Source organism: Lytechinus variegatus, chromosome 7 (genome assembly GCF_018143015.1).
Source record: "Lytechinus variegatus isolate NC3 chromosome 7, Lvar_3.0, whole genome shotgun sequence".
In the NCBI taxonomy this organism is placed as follows: Eukaryota; Metazoa; Echinodermata; class Echinoidea; order Temnopleuroida; family Toxopneustidae; genus Lytechinus; species Lytechinus variegatus.
In genome coordinates this window covers 31,011,710-31,024,039 of record NC_054746.1, presented here as the reverse complement: position 1 = coordinate 31,024,039, position 12,330 = coordinate 31,011,710, and the positions used below count along the sequence as shown (strand labels likewise).

At 32.8% G+C, this 12,330-nt stretch overlaps 1 protein-coding gene across 5 annotated transcripts in view; it reads right to left on the bottom strand.

Annotated features, from left to right (window-relative positions):
* The window catches only part of LOC121418996 (5'-3' exoribonuclease 2-like), a 67,467-nt gene that overhangs the window by 53,242 nt on the left and 1,895 nt on the right, over positions 1-12,330 (bottom strand). For all 5 annotated transcript variants that reach the window (XM_041613249.1, XM_041613250.1, XM_041613252.1 and 2 more), the window contains exons 2-16: positions 11,625-11,752; positions 10,609-10,782; positions 9,440-9,551; positions 9,084-9,173; positions 8,169-8,241; positions 6,401-6,451; positions 5,708-5,725; positions 4,758-4,847; positions 4,563-4,612; positions 4,092-4,163; positions 3,632-3,685; positions 3,076-3,155; positions 2,370-2,427; positions 1,059-1,214; positions 653-697 (exon numbers count right to left, since the gene is read on the bottom strand). In XM_041613249.1, coding sequence (XP_041469183.1) covers positions 653-697; positions 1,059-1,214; positions 2,370-2,427; positions 3,076-3,155; positions 3,632-3,685; positions 4,092-4,163; positions 4,563-4,612; positions 4,758-4,847; positions 5,708-5,725; positions 6,401-6,451; positions 8,169-8,241; positions 9,084-9,173; positions 9,440-9,551; positions 10,609-10,782; positions 11,625-11,752 — 1,251 coding nt within the window. The remainder of the gene's footprint in view (positions 1-652; positions 698-1,058; positions 1,215-2,369; positions 2,428-3,075; positions 3,156-3,631; positions 3,686-4,091; positions 4,164-4,562; positions 4,613-4,757; positions 4,848-5,707; positions 5,726-6,400; positions 6,452-8,168; positions 8,242-9,083; positions 9,174-9,439; positions 9,552-10,608; positions 10,783-11,624; positions 11,753-12,330) is intronic.

The window sequence follows — 12,330 nt, the reverse complement described above, 5'->3', positions numbered from 1 at the left end:
ATCAAAACAATGCTGAATTACGCAGCTTTAGAGCTAGAATTATGATCAGAAAATACAATTTCCTTGCTGAAATGTTAATTAAAACCATTCACAGATGGGGAAGAAGGAAGTGACTTTGTGATTATGGAGTGTGCTGCGCAAATTCAAGAACCCACAAATATGTTAAAAAGCCGCCAAGCACAAAAAAGTAATCCCGTTAAAAAAACAGCGTTTACAGTACTGCCATGAAAAGAATTATGATATTCCATTACATCTTAATATAAGCTGAATATAAAGTGTAAGCATATTACACAATGGATCAAGATTACCCACTGGAACCACCTGGTCCTTGTACAAAGCCTATGGAAAGTACAGAATTCAGTATTCGATGGGTAAAAGGAAGTGCATCTTTGCCTAACTTGCAGACAAGACAAGATGGATGCCAGCAATTGTTTTGAACTTCTGGGTCCCATAAATATAAAGCATAGTGAGTGATTGTACAATTTGTTTTCACCCTAGATAGTACATTGTAGTCTATGCCATCATTTGTGAAAAATTGTTCTATAATAAACTGCTATGCTTTGTGTTAAGAGGCTCAATGCATATATTGCCTTGTTTGCAGGTGTCTTGACTACGCACTACCTCAAAGAGAGTAAATGAAAGGATTACTTACTGTGGGAGCCAATACACCTGCTGGTATGAAAGCTGGTGCAGTATTCTGAAAAAAAAAATTGGCAGAATTTTAACATACAACTACAAAATTAAACAAAAGACAGCACAAAACATTTACATATAAAACCCACTAACAACATTGACGTAAAGATTTGAAGCTGCATAAAGGATAAGTACAAATTATTTTCTATTCAATTCAGTGTAAAAAAGTAAAAATTAACAAAAAAATCTTTGTCATCTTCCAGATTCATTGCATTATTGATTATATAATACTTTTCTATTAGTGTCCATACCACAGTCATTTTTCTAATGCTATAAGCAAAAGAATTACAAGCTTTTTCTATTTTTTTGATAGAAAAAAGCCTAGTGAGAATAGTACAGATTGAATAAAATGGAAAACTACTCACAGCTCTCATTCTCTTATTCCTCTCTTTATTTCTCTGTCTGAAACCAAGTTCAGTGACTCTTCTCTTCTTGAAGATCTCATCTTCTGCTTCACCTAGATCGGTCATCATCAGCTGGACACGTTGAAGGTTGACCACTCCATTCTCTGTCAAGTAGCCCTAACAATAACACACAAAAGAGGTTTTACAACAAATAAGAGGTATGTGTGTCATATGTGACTAGCCAACCGAAAACCAACAATAAGTCAACCAAATGAATTTTGTGATATCCATGGAGCTTGAAATATCACATCCTAAGCTTTAACCCTAAAAAGACCGGGGGGGGGGGGGCTGATTCAGCCCCTCCCTCGACATTTTCACGATAAATCTGCCGCGCGAATTTTTTTGACCGTGTCGCTCACTGACTTTTTACTTTCACGTCTCGTGCAACTTTTGAGACCAAAATTGTGACCCCCGGGTACGCGGTTCCAAAATTACGCAACATTTCTTAAGTGCATGCCGACCCAAAATTATAGTGTTCTTAGCCAAAATTCATTAATGTATCATTAGTTTTCCTTTTACTGCTTAAAATCAATCAATTTTATCTTTTTCATGGTCAAAATAAAGTCCCAGACAATTTCCATTGACAAAACAATAAAAAACAAAAAGTCAAAAAACAAGGAAATACATAAGAAATTTAGAAAACAATAGAATACATAAGAAAATAAATGTGATTTTGAAATCTTTTAAAAACAATTTGATCAGATGCTTATCTAGAGTATGTGAAATAAAAATTAGCATTTCAGAGGCATTATTTTATTAATTAGAGCAAACTTATGATTTTACACATAAATTAGCATAATTAGTGAGACATGAGATTTTTTGCAGAATTTGATGTTATAGTTTTGTAGGTAATGGGTAACGCGTGTGCCAATTTTCGTCGCGATCGCGTGATCAACGGCCGAGATCATAAGGGGGGGCCCCCCTCATCTTCCTAGGCGTCGAAATAGCCCAGTCTATTTAGGGTTAAAATGATATACAACTTGTCAAAATTGATCAACAACCTATATAAGTTCTTGATTAAATGCGGAAGAAATTCAGCGCGAGTAAAGTTAAAAAGTCAATAAATTGATACACAAGACAATGAAACTTCTTCAATGCTCATAGGTTAGCACACATAATCCTTTATGGTGTTTTAATTAAAGAAATGTTTTAAGTTACACACATTTATGCATGATTTTATAACATTATGGAAAACACTATGCATGACTGGTGACCCGTTCTTTGGTGAAAAATAAAATGACAATGACATTATTTTCATAAAGTACAACATACCTTTGTCTTGTAAACAGCTTTCTTGTACAGTCGTATCAGCCTGTCAATGGCCCCTTCCCTGTTGATAAAAAAAAAGATTTCTAAAAGTCAATCACCTTATTTTAATATTAAAGGAAATTTACATAACATCACAGAGAAGTAAGTAATCTTCCCTGGTAATGAAACACTCTAAAGAGAATATCCTGGTATTTGCTTCAAATTGATACAGTTAATGGATAACTGAAAATGAAAATGGATTAGTGAGATCCAAAATTATTTCTGATCAAGAAATCATAATTAAGTCTTATTTATGGAATTGTTAAATGTTTAAATGACTCATATCAAGATATACATGTAATAAGAAATATTAAAGAAAATATAGGATCCAGACAAATTTAGTGCATCATATTTCAGAAAAAAAATCTTGAACGATAAAGGCTAGGAATGGATTTAAGCTGTCATGACAAATGATTGCTATGCTATTTTTCAGCCAAATCTAGATTCTGTAACACAGATTCCAATTCATTGTTTCAAATACTGAACCAATACGAACCAATATTCATTGTTCTTAGATATTTTCAATTCATTGCAATCTTTTGCATTACAGGGATAGAACCGCAGTGGATTGTAAAGCAAGTGTGAGGTGAGCTCAAGACACAGACAGCCCTATATCACAGACGAAATTCAAAACTTATGAACTCGTGGTATGAATCATGAAAATACATACCTGATTTCAAGTGAAGGAAGATGAGGCAAGAAATCATTACCAACAAAGAAGCACATGAATACCCAGTCGTCTATAGCTCTCTACAAGTGATAGAAATTAAAAACAAGGAATAAACATTAAAATGCCTGGTCCAAGGGCATTCTAAACACAATCCTCAATAAAATATCGATGCAATATTTTTGCTGTGAATGGTTTCCTTACACAACAATAATGATAATTATGCAACTGAAAAAGTGCTTGTATCCATATACAATATTTGAAAATACACATTTTTCTTCTTAGTCCGTCTCGTAGTAGTGGTTTAACTCTGACAAATTGTTATTTATACAATAAACAATAGAAAATATGAAATTCAATAACTTTCCTATTGTAATATCTAATTGACAGACAAGTGCATCCTTAGCAAAACAATTTGAATGAATAGTGAACAATCAAACATGCCTAACACTGAAAACTTTAATCAAAATCAGATGATATTTTGAAGATAAGTGTGTGTTGCCCTTACTGATATGACTTGGGCAGTGTACTTCTAAATGTTATTCTAAAGTTCACTCACCTCTAGGTCAAAGGTGAAAGGTAATCCTGTCATCCACAGCTCTTTCTCAAGGTACTGTGAACAGAAACAAGCACAAGTCAGATATTAATATTGCTTATATCATCAATAGTCATGCAGGTAGAAAATTACAAATTTTCTTTTTTTTTTCAGATAAAGACACATTAAGAATAACACATATCAGGATTCAATCATTTCACATTGTGGTGAAGTCTGAATTTAAGTTTTCACCTCATAACAAGTATTTTGTTTCAACATTACCATTATTTATAAAAAAAAACAAATTTAACAATTCATAATACAAACAATGCAACAATGATTTATGCTACTTTTTTTCCTTTCAGAAGTCACCATCTAATATAAATAGTACCTTCAATTTCAAAGTTAAACAGACAAATTATACATTTCTGTTCCTTGAAACATATCAATTAGAATTAATAATCAATTCAGTTATTAATGTCACCTCTTTGAGAACATTGAGTCTGAGAAATATGAACTCTGTCTCAGCACCTTGAGGCACAGGTATGGTATCCAGCTGTAAAGATGAAAAAACAATTTTATTTTATATGTTTATGCATGGCAAATCCATCTATCCATTCACCCATCCATCCATTTATCCATCTGTCCAATCTATCGAATAGAAAAATTAAATTTACTACTTCGTGAATTTTTTTATTAAGTATGACCGCGTTTTAGATTGACATTTATTAATATGAAGGATAATAAATTTTCTTGATATAATTTTGGATTATTTTATGAGTCTGACATTGCAAAAATTAATTTGTATATTTGTACTGCTGCACAGAAACAAAAAAGAAATTAAATCCATTTTAACAATTTATGACCATACAAAATGAGTCAGTGGCCCCCAAGAATCATTGTCCATACCAATAGCATTACTCATGGATAGTGAGCTTGATCTGAATAAACCTACCTCGTTTGCTCTTTCCTTTGGCAGCCCCTGGCATTCTTTCATTTCATGTCCTAAAAGAAAAAGTTATATATAAATTAAAAGAACACAATCAGCTGACTTATAGATTTCAATGCATGAACTACCAAATGTCATCTTAGCACTACATCATTTCATCAAATTTCATAGCGATGAAGAGAATAAGAGAGTTCACATTACCTTCTTGGTTGCATAGCTCACAAGGTCTCCTCTGATTTGGTTTGAACTCCTCACGGATGATCGTGAAGTTTACCTCATGGGTAGCAAGACCTGGGAAATAACAATGCAATAGGATAAATTTTCTGCATTTATATAAATATAAAGTTAACCAAATATCTGAGTTATGTGTATACAATTCTCTTGTAAATGCAGACTCAATTTATCTTTACTTCTCATTAAGTGGTCAAGTTGGATGATCACTGCAGAACACGTACATGTATTTGGGAGATAAAAACAAATCGGGCCATTATCAAGAACATTAACTATTATGTCTGTTTCACTCTTGGGACTGTACTGAGAGTCTGATGAGACAGACTTGGATTGCATAGTGAGTTGAAAAAAAAAACATGTTTTAAAATGCAAACACGAAACAATGACCTAGATAGCCAATTCCATTGACATTAAAAAAGTCAACTGAACTTCAGCGGGATTTCACTCATTATTCTACAATGGGCCTTCTTCCCAAATCTTCTTCTTCAGACATGTATTGCATACAATTAAAGCTTGACCTTTACTCCCCAAGTTAAATGCAATGGGGATGTAAACTCTGGATGTTAATTCACATACATGTATACGCATATAATTCCAATGAAAGAGCATGAAAATTTATTGATCATTCTGTAAAGGAAGGTCAAGGGCAATGAGAAAGTTCAAAGCTAGCATTTACAGATAGTACTGTATACACATTAATTCACCAGATAGGATTAGTAATCAAATGATCTCAGGCATTAATTTTTATGTGCAAGGAAACCAATTTGACAATACACTCTATCAGTTTCAAAGCAAAACTTTCTTTCGCTTGCAATACTACCAAATGAGCTCTAATAGAAAAAAATCACTTATTTCGGAGGAAATTAATTCAGGTTGTTGATACTAAATCATCAATTCATATAAATGAAATGTTCACTTACCCAACATAATCAGATCAGCTGCAGATATCAAGAAACAAAAAGACAAAACAATTATATTGGTTAACTTTCTTGAAAATAGTAAACAAAATACATTGCTAAATATCTTATGAAGATATGTTTACTACTGGAACATCATATATATTACAAATGATACTGAAGGATTATACCATTCACCCTGCATGCATTACACAGGCACCATTCACTCCTATCTTGCTAGATGGCCACCATTTGAGATCTTTGTCAATTTCATGTCTTCAAGCCATCATGGACATTGGTGATGTTAAACAGAAAAACGAGGAGGTGCAATATGCTAATCCTATTCCAATTTATATCATCAAGTTTTGGAAATCAATGTTCTTCAACAACGTTCTTCAACAATATGATAGGGAATTTTAGTTCGGAATATGAGAATTAATCCCAACCATGTTTTAATGTGTTCAAGATCTTCATCAAATTACCAAATTATGACCAGTAAGATGCAATCAGAATCCCCTCTTCCTTAAAAAGAAAAAATATATATATAATAAAATGAAATAAAAAATAAAAGAAATAAATATACAAATTAATAAAAAAAAACAACCGAGCATTACTCAGCCCTTGTGTGATGAATAAATTAAAATATAAAAAAAAAACAATTCAAGTATGACTCAGCCCTTGTGTGATAAATGAAGATTATCATATTACAGTACTTACCATCAGCACCACACAGACAATGATGAGTGTTTGGGTCATGGTCTGGATTGGCTGTTAATACAATCAAGGAAAGACAGATTTCTTATCTTATACATATATGTGAACATCAAGCTCAAAACTTACTTAAATTGAAGTTCATGCTTATAAAATAGTTTGATTGAAAAACGAACTGATGGTGAGCTTCAATGACCTGTCAAGTCTGCTCAACTAAAACCCATAACATCAATGCATCCAAGAATTTCAAAAAGACAGAAAGAAATTCAAATAACCAGAAGAAAAACTTTTAAGGTTCCCTAAAAAAAAGAGTAAGGCAGGCATACAGTGCAATATCTGTTGAAACTCTCAGCGATACTAAAAATTGTGTTACAGAATTTCTTGTATCTCCTGTTTTCCATTGCCAGGGTTCCCACAGAAATTTGAAAACAGAATTCCATGACTTTTCCATGACTAAATTGCTGCTTTCCATGACTTGCTTTCTGGCACGGTTTCCAAAATCACACATGATGGTCTCCATAACCTCCCCTCACAGCCATCCATTCCACCCACTACCTTACTCATGACATGTACATCTACATGTATTATCATTGGTATATGGTCTGTTTCTGACCAGGGTACAGTACCATTTTCGTTTCACCAACATCAAGATTCAAAATTGTCTTGAACACAAACTCATGTAATTTCTTGAACTGACAGATTTCCATGAACTATTTCCAAATTTTCAGAGCATAGTATGCAGATCTTGTCACAAATTTTAACTATACAATAGATGTAAATGTAAAATTTTCCACGCATATTGAAATTAGGATCCTGAATTCACCTTTACTACAAAACTTCCACATAAAAGTCATGGAATTATGTTTTCAAATTTATGGGGGAACCCTGAATTATATAAAGATGAAACACTTTACATATGTCACACATGAACCAATTATTACAAAAGAGTGACATTAAGTTTTACAATAAGGTGACATGAAAAAAGGCTAACAAAGACATCCTCATCCTAAAATTCTAAACATAATGCTGTATTTCACTCTAGAAAAAATGAGGCCATTTGTGATACAACTTGAGGATACCAGCTAAATTAACAAGTGTATTTCTCTACATGCTCCAAAAATAATGAAGATATCTTGAAAATTGGTTATTTGATGCCTATTTTGGTATTTCATTAAACTTCATTTTCAAGTAACTTTTCCAGAGAGGACACTTTATTTGACGCTAAAATAGCAATTGAAACATCTTGTGTAACCAAGAGATTCAGAACCTTTTGAATGTATTGTGGTCTGATAGCCATGCTGGTAGTGCTTGATCAGTTGTGACTTGATATGTCAACTAATTGCCTTAAATATTGAGTAAAATTCTACAAAACTTGAAATTTAAATTCTCTAATAACAACTAAGAACGCAAAACTGGTTACAAAATGTGACATATTAAAAATACATTGACTGATTGGCATCTTATATCATTGCAAATTAGATTAAATTTTCTGTAGTCTGGTTGTCCGAATTTAATGTCAGGAGCAATCAATTCATTCATGGCCATGAGTAATTTGAGTGAGGAATGTGGATTGTGGCTGTGTTATACATGTATTCACAAAAACCTTTTTTATTAAATGTTATTTCAACCTTTTCCCTGATTTTCCAGGACCATAAATTTTTCCAGGATTTTCCATGACCGTGGGAACCCTGAGGTCCAGAAAATTGATTTGCAATTTGCAAATCAATTTTCTGGACCCTTTATATATAACAAACAATATGAAATGTATCCTTACCCCTTTGCTTCCTTATGTAGTCCATTATCTTGTGCTCTCCCTCTCCTGGGGTATTAGCATCAGAAAGGATCACCTATTACAAAAGAACAAAAAATCAAATCAAATAAATTAACGAACAGCGTACAACTAGATGGATAATTGATTGAGCGCAGTCAAAATTCAAGCCTCAAATATCTATATTTTTTCAAGCAATCTGCTTATGATAACAATCCTTCTCCTGCATATTGCAGATGATTAATAATTTGGTAGTAGATCACATTAATTTTTTGTTTCTCTTTGATTCATGCAAAATAAATAAAATCAAATCATTTTGATAACAATTGGGTAATAGACCCAAGCATTCCTATCATAGATAGCAACACAAAGTATTATCTATTATCAGTATGAATATCATTAATTGTGGTTTGACTCTCGTCTTTCAATCTGAGGGTTGCGGGTTTGAATCTCAATCAAGGCACATTTTCCTTTATCAAGAAATTTATTCACAATCTGCTGCACTCAACCTGGGTAGGCAAAAAGGCACCTGGCAGGATTAATTAAAATTGAATGCATCAAGCAATTGACCAATAGAAGCTAAAGCATGGGTAATACATCATGCATATTTAATTTTAAATAGGCAACAAGTTTAACAGATGTAACAAATTTATAAATGATATAATATAGAGAAAAATATGAGGGGACAGGAATGACGTAAGGAAAAAAATTATCTTTTAGATTTAGAAAATAAAATCTTATTTCACCCTATCCTTTCATGTTCTTTGATTTCCTTCTTTTGGGGGTTATTTTCTTGGTCAAAAATTTTTGGGGAGAAAGTCTGTCTCCCCTCCAACTTCACATATGCTAGTAATTATCATTATTTATTTATCTTGTAATGATGGTGGAGAATGAATGAAATATGAGACAAAGCAAACATACCTTAATGTTCTTCCAGCCAGGATCATTGTTTATTCTCTCTGTCACATAATAACGCAAGCAGTCAGCAAGACGAAACATGAACTCTGTCCCCTGTGAATAAATCAAGACACATAGGGTGATCAGGTAATTATTCAATTGGTCTATTAGCAGATGATCTAATTCTCATATCGTTTAAAAAACATCCTGGTTACATCCACTTGGTCAATTCTGTCCAACTGTCACTTGGTCCAACCACTAAATGGTCTCATATTCACATGGGTTGTCTTTTAGTCTAATGGTCAGATGGTCTAATTTCCATTATGTATCATTTTTTGGACTCTGTCAAATGAAAGATTGATTAATAAACAGTTGCTTACCGGTGTGATACAGTTGCTATCAAAGTGACTTTCTTTGGGCTTAGGAGGAGGCAGGTATCCACCACGTTCAGCAATCTCAGATCGTATCCTTGCCTCATCTTGTCTCTTATCTCTACATGAATACACAGAAGAAAATATATATATGGTTTGGAGTAGGATTAACATTAACTAGTTCTATCCCATAAGTCATTCTGCCTATACTTCTAAGCCTAAACTTCATATTTCTTTATATAGTGCATATAAAAAAAAGTTTACACTTAGAAATAATCCTGTAAAATAATATTTGTAATATCCTGAAGCTTTTTCCACATTTAAACATTGGTGCAGATCTCTTAAAGCAAATGCCGATATCACCGTCGAGAAATCTTTCCGCTTGAGTGAGCACCACTTACTTTTGATAAAACTTCATGAAAACTGATTTGCATAGAACTTGGAAATAATTATATGAATAAAAGCAGAAGTATGATGAAGAACACATGAACTTTAGCCAGGAAGATTGCTTTGAAGATATCTTTCACCATTTAAATTTCTTTTCTTGCCCAAAACACTTCATAGAGCACCATTGCACCCCCCCTCCCCACACACCGAGGCCCTTGTGATATCTACTTTACATGGAGCTGTGATTCTCATGAAATGGTTTATGCTTGATTTTCTTTGTTAATTATTATCAAGCTTGGGAAAAGTGTGGAGAAAAAAGTATTAAAGAAATATGAAATGTAAACCCAATTTAAATGATAAAAACTTAGTGAAGAACTGCTAGGGATGTCTGAAATAAACTGTTGTTTCCATTCAATTATGTCCTCAGATCCAGCTGGCACAAAAAGGTAAATGTTATGCAGAACTGGGGTTAAAATGTAATTTTGGGTGTCAAAGTTGTTACAAAATGTTCAAATGTATCTTTTTTTTAATTTCAATTGGCTAATAATGCAAAAGAAATGTAACGCGCAGTCATTTTTTTTTGCTTTTTTCCTTGACACAGCATGAAAAAGAGCATTTCTGCGCAAACCAATATCTGCCAGCTTTACAAGAATGGACAGTGCTCACTCAAGTGTAACATTGCTAGGAATTATTAATGATACATACTGTATAATACTCTATGCAGATAAGAATTTGAAGTAAATTTTGTAGGTTCACATTGTTCATTCTTAAAAAAAAAAATCCCCTCATACCTGCTTTCCTTTGAAGCTCTAAATCGACGTGAGCGCTGTTGATTCATCTTGGCACGAGGAGCGACTCCATCAATGGCCATGTATAGCAATCTGCGAGGGCGCACTATACTGAACAAACGATCGATGTACAAGAAGATCTCACACATCATCTCATCTTCGTTCTTTGGCGCAGGTCTATAATATACAGAGAGAGAGAAAAAAAAATCAATGGTACAGACAAACTAAAGCTTTGGTAAAAGTTAATGTAAATTATATCTAAGTATTATCAAACATGGCAAGTTCACATAAGAGACCACTAATTTTACATTTGTAAACATATTGTGCCTTCTCTTACTGATGTTTTTTTTCAATCAGTCTCTTTTCATAAAGCCCTTTGAACATTCACATGTATTAAACAAATATAATGACTGCCTATCAGAAAGCTACAATAAAGATTCAAAGTTTCAATCCAATCTGTTCATGAGAAATAGTTAAATAACTGATAGAAAAATATTTTTCATTTTTCATGTAATTCTACTTTTAACACCTTTCTTTATTTCTATCATTTTTAACATCATTTGAATTACTAATAAATAGAGGTATAAAACATGAGGAATAAAAAAATAATGAATGCATAACAAATGTGTTAAAAAACCTAATACTAAACAAATTAAAACATGAATAAAAAATTATCTAAAACCAATAATAATAATATGAATGAAAAATATATATATTTGAAAAAGTAAATAATTCACAAAGGAAAATGAAAAAAAATAGATATTACATGTGTTCTTGGTGTTTTAGAAATGTATCAATTGGATTATATATGCGAAGGAAAAACAAGCTGAATACAATTTACCATCAAACTGTTTAATGAAGTCCAGGGGCCCGTTGCAGAAAGAGTTGCAATCAATAGACACTCTAAAAATCATGCAAAACAGCACGCATTTGGGACTTGCTATTGATTTTTTACTTCCGATTAAACGCAACTCTTTCTGCAACGGACCCCTGATAGTGGAAAATGATTGTGCACTTACTTATTTTCTGGATGACAACATGGATGAATAATTCCATTCATATCCAAATAGAGATTGTCAAACTCTACATCATTGGGGTTAGGCTTGGTACTATCAACTGGAATCCTAACTCCATCTACTTCTTTGGTCTGTAATTTTAAAAATAATGGAGGAATAGAATGACATCAGATGCACATATAATTACAAATAAAAAATAGAACAATCAATAAAAAATGTAAAATATCCATGCACAAGACAATAAAAGGCTGGAGGCCTCATTTACCTTGCAACACTAGCTGAAAAACATTTTGCAAAAAGCACATAAAAAAACATTACAGTCTATACCTTTTCCAGACATGACTAGAATCTAAACAGCAGTATAGTGAAGTCTTTAATTAACTTCTCTACCGATTCCATGTACATGTAGTAAAGCTGGTAAACAAGTCTGAATATTTATTTTCATTATTATTTGATGTCCAGACAAGTGTTTTTTCCTAAAAACAAAAACAACAAACTTAAATCTGGCCACACAGTCATTTACAATCAAATCAACTGTGTGTGAGGTGTGTCTATGTACAGTGTACCCAAATGGTATACAGTGTACATACTCTAGGTCGAACATACATACGAATGACATTCCATGTCTTAGCATGAATTTTGGATACGGGATTACAGGAAGGTTCAAGAAACAGAGAAATTGGCATTTTTTCCAGTTGTTTTTTACGGC